This window comes from Quercus robur, chromosome 4 (assembly GCF_932294415.1).
Source record: "Quercus robur chromosome 4, dhQueRobu3.1, whole genome shotgun sequence".
NCBI lineage: Eukaryota > Viridiplantae > Streptophyta > Magnoliopsida > Fagales > Fagaceae > Quercus > Quercus robur.
In genome coordinates this window covers 73270840-73288553 of record NC_065537.1, presented here as the reverse complement: position 1 = coordinate 73288553, position 17714 = coordinate 73270840, and the positions used below count along the sequence as shown (strand labels likewise).

At 34.7% G+C, this 17714-nt stretch overlaps 2 protein-coding genes across 2 annotated transcripts; both read right to left on the bottom strand.

Annotated features, from left to right (window-relative positions):
• Positions 1-200: 200 nt before the first annotated feature.
• Positions 201-6104, bottom strand: LOC126723636 (protein SENSITIVITY TO RED LIGHT REDUCED 1). Its single transcript, XM_050427228.1, has 2 exons — positions 5926-6104; positions 201-1342 (listed from the first exon to the last, which is right to left on the bottom strand). The coding sequence occupies exon 2, from the start codon at positions 1279-1281 to the stop codon at positions 439-441; it is 843 nt and encodes a 280-aa protein (XP_050283185.1). The 5' UTR covers positions 1282-1342; positions 5926-6104; the 3' UTR covers positions 201-438.
• Positions 6105-8161: 2057 nt separating this feature from the next.
• On the bottom strand, positions 8162-9221 carry LOC126722548 (uncharacterized). The gene is made up of 2 exons (XM_050425700.1): positions 8866-9221; positions 8162-8762 (listed from the first exon to the last, which is right to left on the bottom strand). Exons 1-2 carry the CDS (start codon positions 9219-9221, stop codon positions 8162-8164), a joined length of 957 nt encoding a protein of 318 aa, XP_050281657.1.
• Between the last annotated feature and the right edge of the window lie 8493 nt (positions 9222-17714).

The following is a 17714-nucleotide window of genomic DNA, read 5'->3' as shown; positions in this document are numbered from 1 at the left end:
CTGTCATCCTCACCAATATAAAGTACCTACATCTGGCTTTTCGGTCTAACATTGTCTAACATCCATAAGAGGTTAGGAATAATATCAAATGTATAATATTGGCAGAATGGGATATATATATATATATATATATAATAATAATAATAACAAAATTAAAAAAAAAAAAAAAAAAAAAAAAAAAAAAAAGTGCACTTTCCATGTGAAGAAAGAAGAGATCGATGATGTTACATATATTGGTAATCAAAAGTTCTAATATCAGGTGATTTCTGATATGCGGACTTGACATTGGCTTGTTTAGGTCCTTAATCCAAGCAACTAAAAACAAAAAAACTCATTCTGCATGCATTTGGATTATAATAATAGTTCTCAAGAATCATTTCCAACAAAAGTTGGAAAGAAAAAATATGCTCAGACATCATCCAATTACTGAAACCATTTTTAATCAATGTACTGTAGCTCTGTCTCAAGAACAGGGCTGAAAAAATGCCAACTTGAAGTATGGAAAGCACCAAAATAATCATCTGAAACTGTCTGGATTCTGAACTCCTTTGTATACTGTCGAATAGCCAAGATATGCCTTGTTGAATCAACCATAGCTGAGTTCTTAGAGTATGAGACATTCTTCTCATATACGTCAAAGCTATTCCCAAACAAGACTACATGATTCAACAGTTCCACTCCCCAATTTGCCCGTAATAGATTGTCATATAACATTGACTCACAGTGTGGCATAAAGAACATTGTTGGCTTTTGCGCACACCGCTGCCCTTGCTCATTTATTGATAGAACAGAGCAACCTAGGGCTTCCAGTACCTGACATTCAGTTGTAGAAAGAACAGGATCAAAAACCTCGATATCTCCAATCCAACTGAGCTTCCTTTTCAGCAAGATTGCAAGGCTAAGCTGCAATCGAGGGGGTTCATATGATTCAATGCTACCTATACCATAAATCACCATTTGCATTTTCATCTCGGAGCCTAAGACCCTATGAAAGCAACAAAAGATTTCTGGGGTTTGGATTTGATCCAGTAAAGTATGATAGAACGGAGAGTTCTCCATTTTCTTCATGCAGATCTGTATCTTCTGCATTAATTTTAATTTCCTGACAGCGTCAGTTTCAAGATCGATTGGGGCCCATGGTTGTTGTTGTTGTTGTAGTTGTTCTGGAGATCTAATTCTGAATGAATGTCTTCTCTGTTTGCCACGACGGGGTAAAACAACCGTCCAGTCACCATCGAAAGTATGATTGTCAATGGTGAGGGTTTTTGCAGAAGCTGCCATCTTTTGTCAAGGAACCTCTTGTCTCTTTCTCTTATAATTTAACACCACCTTAAGGGATATGCTGAGACAAAGTTACAAGGAAAGAACGTGAGTGGTGGGGCAGATTCCATCTTTATTTACATAAAAGGAAAGGGAGGAGGTGCATTACTCATTCAAGGGGAATGGAAGACACTAGAAATATCATATATCAAGTAAGATATTCTAACTATCCAGAAATATTTCACATAATCACAAACAATTTCTTTTTCTAACAATTTTGTTAACTTTGCCAATAACCTTTCTCTTAAATAGCACTCTCTCCTCCCACAAGAATCAGCAGAGGGTGATCTCATGGGTTCAAGTTCACTGAATGTGTTTGTAATTTTCTTTCTTTTTCCATACAACAGCTAGGGAGGGAGACTTGAATTTAGGTTCTTCTCATGAACAGTTGATCACAATGCTTACCAACCAATTAAAAAAAATGCAATGACGAAGTAAAATTAATTCCCTCCTTTACAACAGTAAGAGCACTAGCATTGGTCTAGGGAAAGTTTTAGGCAAATATTAATATAAGAAACTACTTTTTGTATCATAGTTAGCCACTTTTCAAAACACTTCACATCCAACTCTCTATTATAAACTCTATTCTATTTTCATATTATTTCTTCATTGCCTTTTTTTTTTAGTTAAAACCATTAAAAGCACAAATACATGAAAAGCCAGGTAGTACAAAGCATCAGTAAAACCATCAAACTGCACTGGATGAATATAAAAGACTACAATGCAATTTGCTCAAGCTTTGAAAAAATACTTAAAAGGTTCTAGATTTTGGGAAAAAAAAAATGAAAGAAAACAAGAAAAATGTTTGATATGACGATACTAATCAAGCAGTCACTAAGAAGAGCAAGGAAAATAATCCACCATCTCCAAAGATTATAGCAGAAACCATTGAGAAATAACTGCATATAGTACATATACAAGAATCATTCTTACCACAAATAAAGAAATATTGCATCAATTTGATAACTGAATCATTAAATTGAATTGAATTAGAAACCTACATTTTTTTTTTTTTTTTTTGATAAGTAATAAAGATGTATATTCAAGAACATTACCTCATGCAGAAAGTCATAAGGCAGAGACAAAAGTTACAGAAAAGAAGATAAAAAACAAAAACAAAAGATACTAATTACAAAGGAGAGAGCTAAGGAATATAGGGAGAGAATCATTAGAGCTGAGTCCACAAGCTCTAAACTAGTAAAAAAGGGAACCACAGAAGCCAATAACTGGTCGTTAGAACTTTCCATGTCCACAAACATCCTCCAATTTTGCTCCTTCCAAATACTCCACATTAAGCACAGCGGAGCTAAATTCCAAATGCTAGATGAATGCTTTCCAGGCCAATTCCACCAACCAAAGAGAGTATCCGCAACCCATCTTGGCAAGACCCATGAAATCCCAAAAGATCTAAACATCAAACTCCACAACTGGTAAGCCTTACCATAATGTAGTAGCAAATGATCCACCGTCTCCCCATTACACCGACACATAATGCACCAGTCAACAAAGTCCATCCCTCTACCCCTCAAATTGTCACCTGTAAGGATCTTATCCCATACAGCAGTCCACACAAAGAAAGAAACACGCTGAGGGGCCTTAACCTTCCAAACACCTTTCCAAGGAAAGATAATGGGCAAGGGACCTCTTAACTTATTATAAAACAACCGGATATCAAAATCCCCATTCTTCGTCAACTTCCATTGCATATGATCTTCATTCTTAGTTGGAGGTAAATTCGAACCCAAAGTATGGAGAAATTCATCCACAACACCCATTTCCCAATCATTTGGTCTCTGAATGAAACGAACATCCCAACTTCTCCGTTCCTTTATCCCCAACCATTCAAGAGAGGAGGCCGCTGATGCCCCTTTATTAGAGGCAATCTCATGCACAACCGAAAAGATCAATTGAAGTGGAGAATTCCCACACCATTGATTTGTCCAAAGCTTCACTCTATCCCCCACCCCTACCTCAAACTGAATATTTTTACTAAAAACCTCCCAACCCATTCGGATGCTTCTCCACAAACAACACCCATGTACCCCTCTATCTAGCTTGGAGGTCCATCCCCCCATTCTTCCCCAAACTTTAGAGCTACAACCCTTCTCCAAAGCCTTTTCTCTTCAACCTCAAACCACCATAACCATTTCCCTAGTAAGGCTTTATTAAAAGTAGTTAATTTCCTTACTCCTAACCCACCATTTTCCAAAGGTGCACACACCTTATCCCATCCCACCAAACGTGTCTTGGAATCCCCCCACAAGAAATCCCTTTGCAACCTCTCAATTTTATTGGCCACATGCGTAGGGATAGTAAAAAGAGATAAAAAGTAAGTCAGAAGACTAGATAATGTACTCTAAAGCAACGTCAATCTTCCACCTTTTGACAAATACATCGTCTTCCACCCAGCCAACTTACGCTCAATTTTCTCTAAGATAGGATTCCAAATAGTAGGGGACTTGTGGGGCGCCCCCAATGGCATACCAGGATAGGTCATAGGCAAAGACCCAATCTGGCAACCCAAATCTCTACCAAGACATGGATAGTAGAAACCTCCCCAACGGGAAACATCTCACTCTTCAAAGCATTACTAGCACCTTCAACTCTTTTCATCATCTTACAGAAAACCTCCATCACAACCAGAAACAACATGGGAGATAGCAGGTCCCCTTGTCTCAATCCCCTCGAACTCCCAAAAAAGTCAACTAGAGACCCATTAACCAAGACAAAGAACTAGACTATAGATATACATGTACGGATCCCCCTACACCACCTCACCCCAAATCTCATCCTCTTCAACAAATCTAGAAGAGCCTCCCAATTCACATGAGCATAGGCTTTCTCAATGGCCAGCTTACAAATAACCTCTGGAATCTTACTCTTCACCCTACTATCAACACACTCATTAGCAATAAGAACTAAATTAAGTATCTGTCTACCACCCACAAAACTGTTCTGAGACTCAGATATCAGTTGATCCAAAACCTCTTTCAAACGGTTTGCCAAAATCTTAGCCAAGATCTTGTATACACTCCCTACCAAGCTAATAGGTCTGAAATCTCAGATATTAGAGGCACCATTTTTTTTAGGGATTAGGGCTATGAAATTTGCATTAAGAGATTTTTCAAACTTACTATGGTTATAAAACTCTTCAAACACAGCTAAAACATCTCTTTCCACAACTCCCCAACAATGATGATAGAAAGTCATAGAAAAATCACCAGGACCTGGAACTTTATCTCCTTCCAACTCTTTGACAACTCAAAGAATCTCCTCATTTTCAAACCTCCGTTCAAGCCATTCCCTCTCCAGCCCCTCAACTTGATCAAACTCCAAACCTTCCACAAAAGGCCTCCACTCCTCTGTCTCCTTGTACAAGTTTTTATAAAACTATACTACTTGGTCCACCATCTCTGATTCATCCTCATAAATAACCCCATCCACCTCCAACATACTAATATGGTTATAACTTTTCTGGGAATTAGCCAAATTATGGAAAAATTTGTTATTGTTGTCTACATTTGAAAGCGTAATAACTACAGAACCTAAATATATCTCAATGGGCTACATATATAATCCTCTTTTGTCTGAATCCATCTCAATGAGTTCAATCTAGAATGAATAAAACATATGGGGCATTATTCAAATATGTCCACTACCTACAAAACCAGAAAAAGCTACCAAGAGAAGATGAAAGAAATCTTATTGAATTCCAATCAGCTAATAGAATAGAACAACAATATAAAATCTAAACAAAGAGATGTATATCAGGCACAGATATGGAAACACCTTGAAGATCACCGATAACCAAAAGGAAATGAAAAAAAAAAAAAAAAACCCACTTGGGACGAACTAAAATGCAATAAACAAAAAACCCAATTTTGCTAATACAGTACTATGGATTAGCAATTTAGCTGGTGGGTGTTTCCAATGCTACCACTTTTTCTAGGAAGCATGTACAGTGACACGGGTACGGGTACGATACAGTGACATGGGTAATTTCTGAAAAATTATAGATTGAAGTGGCTGACACAACACGGGTATGACATAGGTACTATACAATTATGGCATCCTAAATGAAGTGTCTGTGCTTCCTAGAATTTTTGTGGGTTGGTTGTCAAATTTGAGCTAAATTAACCAAATGCCTTTCAAGGGTCTTTAACAACCATTACAGACATAGATACAGATATAAAATTTAGTGCTTATCTAGCAAACTCTAACCCTCCAGGAATTTGAAAAAGATGGCTGAGATCAATGGTGGGATTTTTTTATTAAAAAAAATATATTTTTTGATAAAATTTTAGGAAAACCCAGACAGGGCCGGCCCTTCCTTTAGGCGAGTTAGGCAACTGCCTAAGGCCCCCAAGTCCCAAAATTTTAGAAAAGAACCAACCGGGTAGTAGAGGATTTAGTTTCAAATGAATTACAAAAATAATCTGGCACATCCTTTTAACCAAAAAAACAAAAAATTTGGTAAATCCTATTAAACATTGGTTCTAAACAAAATCATTGACCAAAAATCAACCAGATAAACTACAAATCCGGTCTAAGAGATTAACCACAAATCAAAACAAATAAATCCACTCAAAACCCTAAAAATTTTACCTTTCTCTCTAGTCTCCAGTCTCCACTGTTCAGTCTGTCCTCAGCCTCTCTCTGATTCTCTGCTCTCCGCCTCTCTCAAGTCTCAACTGCTCACCTCACCGTATCAGGTTCTGAGGTTCAGGAATCAGGTATAAAATTATAAATATTTGGGCCATTTTTTTTTTGTTAAGAACTTAAGATAACTTTGTTTATTTGGGCCCTCCCAGGATGGTTTTGTAACTTTGTTTATCACTTATCAGTTTTATCATTATGGCTGCCTGGACCCTCCCTGGACTGGGCGTTAAGTTTGGGCCTTCAAGTTTTTTTTTTTTTTTTTTTTTGTTATAGATAGGATTTGTTTTGTGTTTTTTTTTTGTGGGTGGGTCTTATTAATAAATCTCGTGTCAGTGTTATGGTTGTGCTTAAATTTTTGTTATGCTTGTACTTAATTTTTTTTTAATTTATGCAGGTTGAGATTGCTAAAAACTTGTTATTATTTAGTAAAACTACAACAATACTTTTTATATAAATCAGATTCTATTTCTCATTTGCTCTACACTTGAAAGTTATTTTTTATTTTAGTCTTTATAAATATATTGTTTGATTAGAAATGTATACTATAAAATATGCATCTGGATATGAAAAACTTTAAAAAAAATTAATTAATTAATTGAGTTTCAAAAAGGATCAATGCATAAATTTGTTATTAGTAATAAACAAAATATAACACAAAATTTAGATGAAAATATCACAAATGAGCAAGAAATTCACCAAAATAATTTAGAAGAAAATGATGTTCAATTTTGCAATACAACAAATCTTGATAATGAACTTCAAAATAATTTAGAAGAAAATGAAAATAATGATGAAAAATATAATATAAAAATATTAAATAAACATTAAGTTAATTAATATATAAGTATAAAAAAGACCTCATTTTTAGTTCTCGCCTTAGGCCCCAAAATGTCTAGGGTCGCCCCTGTTTCCCTCTCATCCTCTCTCTGCCTCAACCCATGTCACACCGTGCTCTATGGCTGACCACCAAACTCTCCTTCTAAACCTCTATGGTCAGAGCTTTTCAAGCTCATCACCTCCAACAACACACCACTGCCGAAACCCAACCAAAATCAAATCACGACCACTACCACGGCCAAAACCCAGCCAAAATCAAATCGCAACAAAAACCCAAAAGCCCACCAAATCACAAATCAAATCACATCCACCGAAATCAGAGTACAAAACCCACAAAACAACCAAAATTACAAAATGAAAACACTGAAAGTGAACCCATCGTTAAAAAACATATATTGATTTTGTTATTATATTTTAGAAGAAAAATCATCTTGTTAAACTAATTTTATATCCAAATTAATCAAACACATACCACAAGCAAGAATGATAGACTGAAAGCAAAGCAAAAAAAAATGGTATTTCCCAGATAAGTGTTTTCAGAAAATAGAAAGGGTAAGCAAAATATAAAAATTATTTGCTTCATAATCTCAAATATATAAATAAATAACCAAAAATCACACGCCATAATCCGGTGAAGACTCGTGAGCAACAATTTCACCTAAGAGGATCGTCTGAGTTGAGAGGAAGAAATTTTCATAGTCTTTGGCTTGGCAGCACAATCTTCGATTTCCTTTCTTGACGTGGTTTTCGCTCGCTCCTCTCCTGTTAGCCTAGGTGACGTATAAAGAGAAATAAAAGGAAGAAGAATAAAGCACCGCGTAAAAAAGAAGAAAAGAAAAATGGTGAGAGAAGAAAGACGAACTGAGATCAAGTGCACTGTCGTAGGTATTTTTTTACATTTCTTACTCTCTTTTTTTTAACTTTTTAACTCTCCTTTAATATATTTTATTTAACGGTTGAGATTGAAAGTTGTTTTTTCAACTTTTAATTTCAGCCATTAATTACAATTGCATCAGGGTATTGCACCTGAATTTGAAAAGGACTTATGTTACACAGACATGAACACGGGAATACATAAAATTTTGAAAAATAAGGACACAATACAGCGGCGACACGACAGTTAAATAATTAATTAAATTTTATATTTAGGCACATTTTTTAATATTTTTAGACATAAAATATGTCTAGAATTCAAATTATGTAAGAACTACAAATAAGTAAACTAACACCCAAAGTAGTACAATAATACACATAAAATGTTTAGAGTACAAACCATAAAAGGATAACAAGTTCAACATCAAACTAAAAACATAAAATGATAACAAGTTTTAAACTTTCAAGATTATCACAGAACAACAACATCATCGTCATCAACATAGTCATTATTCTCAACAATACTTGTCTTCATCTCTGGCTCATCTAGTGTGAGATAAGCAATCTCAAACAACTCAAGTCCTCCAAATGGTTCATCCCAATTATCTCCACCAATGTCCCACTTCTTAGATTCTCCTATAGTGTACTCGAGCCTTCTCCTTGAAAGAAGTTGAAGATTAAAATGAATAAACACTAAATCTTCAGCACGTTTAGGAGTAATTCTATTCCTCCTCATACAATGGATGAAGCCATATGTACTCCAATTTCTCTCAGCACATGATGATGAGTAAGACTGTTCAAGAAGCTTTAGAGCTAAAGTTTGAAGCAGTGGTAAACTAGACCCATAAGTTGACCACCAAAGCATTGGATCAAATTTCCACCTATCCTCCATGTTATCCTCATCATAAGTCTTAAATGCTGAAAACAAAGCAAACTCCATTATAGCATTCTGCCAATCATCAAGATCCAGAAAGATCCTTTTAAGGCACTTGTTTCTCTCCATTGAAATTTCAGCATCCTTATATGGCGCAACACGACCTCTGACTTCCTCAATCCATTGACTAGTATAATACCTAGTTAAAAGCAAATAAATAAGTACAACTAATGAGTTTAGTTTATTTATTTGGAAATGCCTAAAGAATATAAACGAAAAGATTAAAGAGATAGAAAAATTACTTCGGATTCAAGGAGTGGGCTAGGCAATGAAGTGGTGTGCAATTTTTAGTCCACCGTTCAATGAGTATATTGTATACCACATCATAGAATGGAGACTCCTCATAGTCTTCCTTGCTTTCATGCCGGTATGTTTCTTTCTTCACATTTTCTATCATGGAATCCCATGTTTCATACACCTTATGGAGAATAGGTGCATCCGTGTCAGCCACTCGAAGCATCTCATAAATAGGTTCTGTGAATCTCAAAATATATGTAACCTTGTCCCACCACAAATCATTCAAAACATAATCCCTCACAGTTTGAGCTTTTCCTACATCATCTTCTCTATATGACATCCATTCCTCACTAACAACCATATTTCAAAGATTTTGTTTTACTTGAAACAATCTTTTAAGCATGATGATTATTGAAGCAAATCGTGTTTCAGCAACAGCAAGTAACTTCAAAAGGGAATATGAATTAAAAATTGCTAATCTCATAGAATGATTTGTGATAAAAATACGAATGAAAGTTGCCTCATTTGAAATTTGTGCAATCCAGTTACATTCATTATATGCAACCTCATTCTACAAAGAGTGCTTAGGTGCACATATATTCTTCAAAGCCAAATTGAGGGTATGCACAACACAAGGTAACCAAATATATGAGAATATTCAGCTTCAACAATAGATCATGCAGCCTTCATAACAGACACATTATCAGTAATAATTTGGACAACATGTTGATGCCCAACCTCACCAATGACCTTTAGAAGCAAATCAGCAATGAAGTGCTTGTCTTTGTACTCTTTGGTACCATCAATGGATTTGATAAAAAGTGGTCATTTCTGTGATGTAGCCATAAAATTGATAAGTGGCCTTTTTTGTACATCTCTCCACCCATCACTTACAATGCTTAAACTCTTTTCTTTCCAAGTGTCTTTAATTGACCTCAACAACTTCTCAATATATGCCCTATCTTTTTGCAACAAAGTTGTTCTTAATTTATTGTAACCCGGAGGAATATAGCCCACTAAATTATTATTAGCTGCAAACTTGATCATCTCAATCCAATACGGGTTCTTAGCAAAGTGAAAGGGTAAACCAGCAGAATAAAATGTCCTAATAATAAAAGAATCCAATTGCTCTTGACATTGATTGTTAAAAGCCCTCTCCAAAGGAGAATTCACAACCCTTTTTTTTTTTGAAAAATGGAATGACTTGTAGCTGTACTACTCTCCCTACTGCCCAAATTAAGACTAATAGGAGAATCAGTTGGTAAAGACACTAGCTTAGGCTTCTTCAATCTACGCGAAGATTCCTTAAACGCATCTTCTAATTTTTGCATTTCATCATGATACTCATCTCCAACCTTGGCACATACTTGTATTCCAAACTTAGGCAGTTTTAACAAGTGTGCCTTCACCCTTGAATAAGACCCCTTGAAAGTTTTTTCACAATAATTACATTTGAAAGAAACATTCCCACCACTAACACTTGCTTTTTCTAACCTAGTAACATATTTCCATAGAAGAGCAGCAGCTATCTCAGTTGATGATTTCTCACTTTTATTTTCAGTATTCATTTTAGTAAAATCATCTACAATATTTAACTTTAGTAAATAAATAAAACTATAGTAGGACACACAAAAACAAATTTATAAATTATAAGTTATAACTAATTAAAAAAAAAAAAAGGACAGAGGGCACCCACAGGCTACAATAGCAGTTAAAAAACAAACAAACAAACAAAATGCGTTATAAATAAGTAAGTAACAGTACACCCACCCATTCACCAAAATTAACATCTGAAAGAAAGAAAGAAAAAGAAAAAAGAAACAGAGAGAGAACAAAGAAGAGAATCAGACCTGTTGTCCGCGCCGAGAGAGATAGAGATCAGAAGGAACAGAGGGCACGACGTCGACGTCGGAGCTTGCCGATCAGCCCGATCTAACTCCGGCGAGGGATAGAAGGCAACGGCAGCGACAGAGGGAAGGTGGGTTGACTGTTGAGAAGAACTTGAGAGTTGAGATGTGTGGTTTCAACTTTCAATTTTTAGACTCTAAACATGCTTTATTGTTTTAGGGTTATCACAGAATTAACGGTATTGGTAAGTCCACCTGTCAAAATCTGTGATTTTTTTTTTTTTTTTTAACTGCTGGTGTGTTGGTCGCGTCAGAACACGCTCAGCGCCGTGTCGGAGAAACGAAAAAAAAAAAAAAAAAAAAAAAAAAAAAAAAAAAAAAAAAAAAAAAAAAAAAAAGGGACACCACCGGACACCAGAATCTGGCGCGTCATCCCCGTTCCGGTGTCCGACACATGTTGGACGTCGACATGACGCCAAAAATGGCATGTCGGTGCAACCTAGAAAAAAACAAAGAGACCTACACATACGCATACATAAGCACGCATAAATACATACACATACATACATAAACATACACATACAAATACACATAAACATACATACACATACACATAAACATACATACACATACACATAAATATACATATACATAAACATAAACACGTATAAACTCACATAAACGTAAATATACACACACATAAACTTAAATATAAACATAAACACACATAAAGACTCGGTTTAGCATACCAAAGTAACTAACGAAATTATTTGAGAATTTGTGTTAGTTTGCAATTTTTTCCAGTTTATATGAGGGTTTAATTTTTCTCAATCTGTATGTGTGTTTATGTCTATGTATATTTATGTTTATGTATATGTGTGTTTATATTTGTTTGTTTTTGTTTATGTTTGTTTATGTGTGTTTATGTGTATGTTTGTTTGTGTTTGTTTGTTTTTGTGTGTGCTTGTTTGTATTTGTGTTCATGTATGTTTATGTGTATGTGCGTTTATGTTTATGTTTATATTTATGTTTATAAATATAAACATACATAAACATACACACATACATAAACATGCATAAACATAAATGAACATAAATATAAACACATATGCACATACACATATTGTAGGGACACGACTCTTAAACGGCCCAACAACGACGTTGAGCTCGCGCGTGAAAGATCCCCCACAATAATATTTGTAGAGAGTGGGCTTGAAAGGCTAGCGTTGGGTCACGGGGCGTTAGTACGGGCCGGACCTTAGATAAACCTAGACTAGAAAAGGCTTTAGTCCGGATATCCAAACCCAATAACTTTATAAATTGAGGGATTGGACTCCTCGGATCAAGTCCGATGAGCACTAGTGTTTTTCTCCGGTTACCCGTCGATGGGTTTTCCATGGTGGAGCGCATATATTATCCGGACATTCTCATTCCTGGAGTTTTTTCCAGGAAGTGAGATGGGGGGGGGGCCTCTTCCTAATTAGTTTACCTTTCCTTTTATACTAGCCTACGTTTGTTGTCCCTCGTCCACGTGTAGGGTCAGTTTTTCCAGGACTGACATTTGTCCCGTCAATCCCATCCCAGCATTGTTGGGCATGGTTAATAAAGCCTAAGAATCCGGTTCTGTTAGGTGCAATGTCATATCAATGAGGGGTATTAAGGACAATTTCCCCGAGATATTTTCTGATCTTTTAAGTTTGCTTGGATGCCACTTTCATCAATGAGACTTTGGGTCTGCCGAGGACTAAGCTGTCCTCGGCCGTATCTTCGGGCCACTTTAGGCTTACTATTTTTGGGCTTGGGCCTTGGCCTCCTTCAGTTTGGGGTCTGTGGACTCCCCATAAGCGAGCGGGCCGAACCCACAAACTATTGGGCCCTACACATATAAATACACATAAACATACATACACATAAACATAAACACACATATACATAAACACGTATAAACTCACATAAACGTAAACATACACACACATAAACTTAAATATAAGCATAAACACACATAAATGCTCGATTTAGCACACCAAAATAACTAACGAAATTGTTTAAAGATTGGTGTTAGTTTGCAATTTTTTCCAGTCTATATGAGGGTTTAATTTTTCTCAGTCTGTATCTGTGTTTATGTCTATGTATGTTTATGTTTATGCGTATGTGTTTATGTTTGTTTATTTTTATTTATTTTTGTTTATGCATGTTTATGTGTATGTGTGTTTGTTTTTGTGTATATTTATGTATGTTTATGTGTATGTGTGTTTATGTTTATATTTATGTTTATAAATATAAACATACACACATACATAAAACATGCATAAACATAAATGAACATAAATATAAACACACATGCACATACACATAAATATAAACATACACCTACACACACACATAAACATACACATACACATACACATATACATACACACTCATACACATACACATACATAAACATACACACATACATAAACATAATGAACATAAACACACATGCACATGCACATACACATAAACATAAACATACACATACACACACATAAACATACACACACTCATACACACACATACATAGACACACATACACATACACATACATTTTTAGTTCTCGCCTTAGGCTCCAAAATGTCTAGGGCCGTCCTTGAACCCAGATGCATTATCCTATAAATTGATACACAAAATTCAGATTTTCATGGGTTTTTCTTTCTATTTGATTTTGTTTTGCCCAGCACCAAGAGAAGCACCAAGAAAAGTCTTTACAAAAAAACATTGCAGTAACAAAAAGACAAAGTAATTATGAATTGGAAAATGAAAACAATTTAGGGAGTGAGTTGATGATACCTCGGCGATGGCGAAAAGTTGGTTAGGCAGGAAGAGTGTGAGGCTGTGAGACAAGTTTGACCAAAAATGGAGAACCAATCACCTACGCCGTGTTTGTAATCATGTTGAAGTTTTTTTTTTTAAATAATTTATTTGGTAAATTAGAGTAAAATGAGGTTTGGACAAATACCTGTTAACTTATTAACTTTTCAAAAGTGACCATCTTGTCTTGGCCTCTAAATGCTGAAAAATTATTACGCTCTGTTTGTTTCACCGGAAAACTATTTATATAGATAGTTTTCCACATTTTCTAGTGTTTGGTAGCATAAAAGAAAATTAGTCAACGGAAAACTATCTTTAGTCAATGGAAAACCCTAATAAAAATAAGGCTTACTTTCTATGGGATGTTTTCCAAATTTTTTTTTTGGAAAACAATCTCTCTCTCACGCATCACATCTCCTATAAATATTATTTTTTTCTTTACCCTCTGTAGTCGCGGGAAACAACTATTTTGGCGCCTCTGTCTCACAGTCTCATGGTAAGCTCTCAGTTTTCTCCCTTCTCTTTGCTTTTTCTCTCCTCTCATATTCTCACTGTCTCTCCCCCTCTGGTCTCTCCTCTTTTCAGTTTTCACAGATCTCTCTCTATTTGTCTCTCACGGTCAACAACTCTTCCTTGCAGTATTCCCACGGTAAGGTTCTTGATTTCAATTATGCTCACACGATTTACTATCCAGATCTTCAATGGTAGCCATTATTCAATTATACGTCACTGTAATTATTGTCAAACGTTTTGTATACAAAAACATCAGAAATCACGTTGGAAATAAACCTGTGATTTAATGACTATTTGGCTATTGGCACGTATCTTTTCTATATATTCAGGCCTATGTGTCCGGCCATGATAGAGATATAGAAGAGGAGGTTTTATCCATATATATTTTCATGTTAGTCATATTAGAATCCTCTCTCAATGTCTAGGGAATTAAAATTATTAAAGAGTTTTTTTTTTTTTTTTTTTTTTTTTTTTTTTTTTTTGTTGTCGTTGTCGTTGTTGTTGTTGTTGTTTTCATTAGGAGCAATGCTCTGTTTCTCGGTCCAGAAACAGAGTGTTTGTAAGCCAGTCAAAACGTGGTCCAGAAATAGAGTGTTTTTAAGGGCAAACGTCCCTCCTTCACCATCTATTACCTTGTCAATTTTTAGCCTCTAATAACAAACTCAATAGTTATTGTTTCTACTAGCAGGGGCGGCTGCACATACATTTCAGGGGGTTTAAATGAACCCCCTGACCTAAAAAAAAAAAAATGTATATATATATATATATAATATATTGCTTTACTAATTTAATACTTTTAAAAATATTTTTGCACACTCTGTTTTAAATCTTACACACTCTGATCACATATCAGTTTATCTCACAATCAAACAACAACTTATTGTATTATTTATGGAAGGATGAGTGTGGTTGTGTGAGTTAATAGTTATACAGTGCAAGTGGAATTGAGTTTTTTTTTTTAAAATATTTTTATAAAAAAATGACAAATATATAACCACAATTGCATAAAAACAAAAATATTATACAAATTTAACAAAATAAAATGGTCATACTTATATTGACAATAGATAATGAGAATTGATAATAAACTATCATGAGACGATTTCAAAATATGAAAACTCGTAGAAAAAAATTGTAAAAGTTATCTGCTGAGAAAACTATCTGCTACAAAGGTGTGGGATGGTAAAAGTTAAGCACTTCTTGCCACTATGCGTATTTCTATTCACTTGGTATTGACGCTTAAAGTTCCAGAGCCACACAAATTACAGTGGTATAGCTACAATGAGATAGTTTTCTAAAAAAATAAGGTAGTTTTCCAAAAAAATAAGATAGTTTTCCAAAAAATGTTTGTACATACCAAACACTAGAAAACATTCCCAAGCCCATTTTGAAGGTCGTTACCAAACACTGGAAAATGAGATAGTTTTCCAAAAAATGTTCTCTGAAAAATGACCTATTTTCTAGAAAACATTAATGCTGAAACAAACAGAGCGTTAGGTAACTCCGGATTATCATAAATATATAGTTCTTTCTCATATGAATGGTGGTCCTACTATAAATTTATTTAGTGAGACCTACCATTCATGTGAGAGGAGAGAGTATGTATTTATAATACTCAGTGAGTATACAATAATTTCTCCTAAACGCTATTAGAGAACATTATTTTTTAACATTTTTTTTGTATTTTCAACAAAAAATTTCCAGTTTTAGCTAAGAGTCTGTTTGGAATCCGTTTATTTTACTAAAATTAAAAACTTTTTACTAAAAGTACTATAGATAAATTAGATGGAGAACCAATCACCTACGCCGCGTTTGTAATAAGTGAAATGTTTTTTTTTTTAAATAATTTATTTGGTAAATTAGAGTAAAGTGAGATTTGGACTAATACCAATTAAGTTATTAACTTTTCAAAGGTGACCATCTTGGCCTCTACTATTAGAGAACATTATTTTTTAGCATTTTTTTTCTATATTTTCAGTTTTAATTAGGAGTCTATTTGGAATCCATTTATTTCACTGAAACTAAATTTTTTTTGCTAAAAGTACTGTAGATGAAGGTAAAAGTTAGTTGAAATAGAATAGTAAAATCCATAAATAGTAGCAAAAAGTGCAGTGAGACCCATGAAAAATATAAAAAATAAGCTGAATAGTAAAATAAGTTAACAAATATAATATTTGTCAAACGGACATTAAAAATCCGTTTGGATAGAATTTATTTTACTAAAACAGAAAACTGAAAATACTGTAGTAAAATAATTTTTAAATGTGTGAATAGTACCGTGGGACCCATTTTTAATGAAAAAGTTACTGAAATGTGAGATTTGTGGATTTTATTAACAGTGCACGGGATCCACTGATGTGCTGAAAAGTAAAATATTACAACTACTGTTCATGAACAATTGCCATATCAATGTTATTTGCTCCTGGAATGCGTGCCAAAAAAAAAAAAGAGAGTAAAACGCGCAAATGCGCAAACGTGGATGCAGAAATGTGCATCCATACGAATACTAAATAAGCGGTTCTAAACGGACACTTAGCCATATAAAACCTAAAACCCCTAAAAATCTCTGATCATAAAGCATACAAACATATCCACAATATCATTCATACTCCAACAAAAACACCATATTAGACCAATTTTCAGACAAAATTCAAAAAAAAAAAAATTTATCCATAGATCCACAGATGACCATACCCAAACCTCACCTTTCAAACCCAAATCAAAAATCACCCACTAAACCAACAAAGGAGGATGAGAATGATCGGTGGCCAGTGGTGGCATTTCTGGTGTGATTTGTTACCTGTGGCGATTGCAGAGATTGTGGGTCTCTCTTTGCCAAACGTTCCCTTGACGTTTGACATACAAGCCTAAACTCAAACCCAAATCCAAATAGAAGCACAAATGCAAACTCTCTCTTCCATGGCTGAAAGGAACACCAAAGCTAATGTCGGTTGCACCTGATCGGAGCCTTCAATGAGGAACAACAGCAGCAATGGTGAGGGAAAAGCTCGGAAATTCCTAGCCAACTATTTTTCATGGCATTGATTTGAAGAAAGAGTGCAAGATGGTTGTTTTGCCGTTGTGGGTAAGAGAGAATAGAAAGCGTATGAGAGAGAGAGAAGATGGGATAAGCTGAGAATGAGTGACGGGCCTAAACGCCATTTAGAGACCAATTGTATTTAGGACCAACTTGGTCACTTTTGAAAAGTCCGTTTGGTAATGTTATTCTAGTAAGTATTGTGAAAATATGTGTAGGCGAAGAAGTGTTGTAAAAATACGTGTTGTGTTGTTTAAACAATGAAAATTGTTGTTTAAAAAACACAACTAAACAGGCTCTTAAAGTTTTGGACCTCATTGGTATTAGCTTAAACCCTAAGATAGTTTCCTGTTAAATGGTTGCCAAACATGGACGTTTTTTAACCTTTGGAGTCAATCATTTAAATTTTTAATTTTTTTTTTAGAGAGTGATAAACATGCTTAATACACCTAAAGTTTTTGTGTTTCAAGATTTTATATACCTTAGATTTTTTATAATTTGGATTTTACGCTTGAAATTATATTCTATTTTCATCAATAGGTTTAGCATTTTTCCTTGAGTGTCATGTAAGTTTATAATGCGTGTTTAGTTTGTCTAATAATTAAAG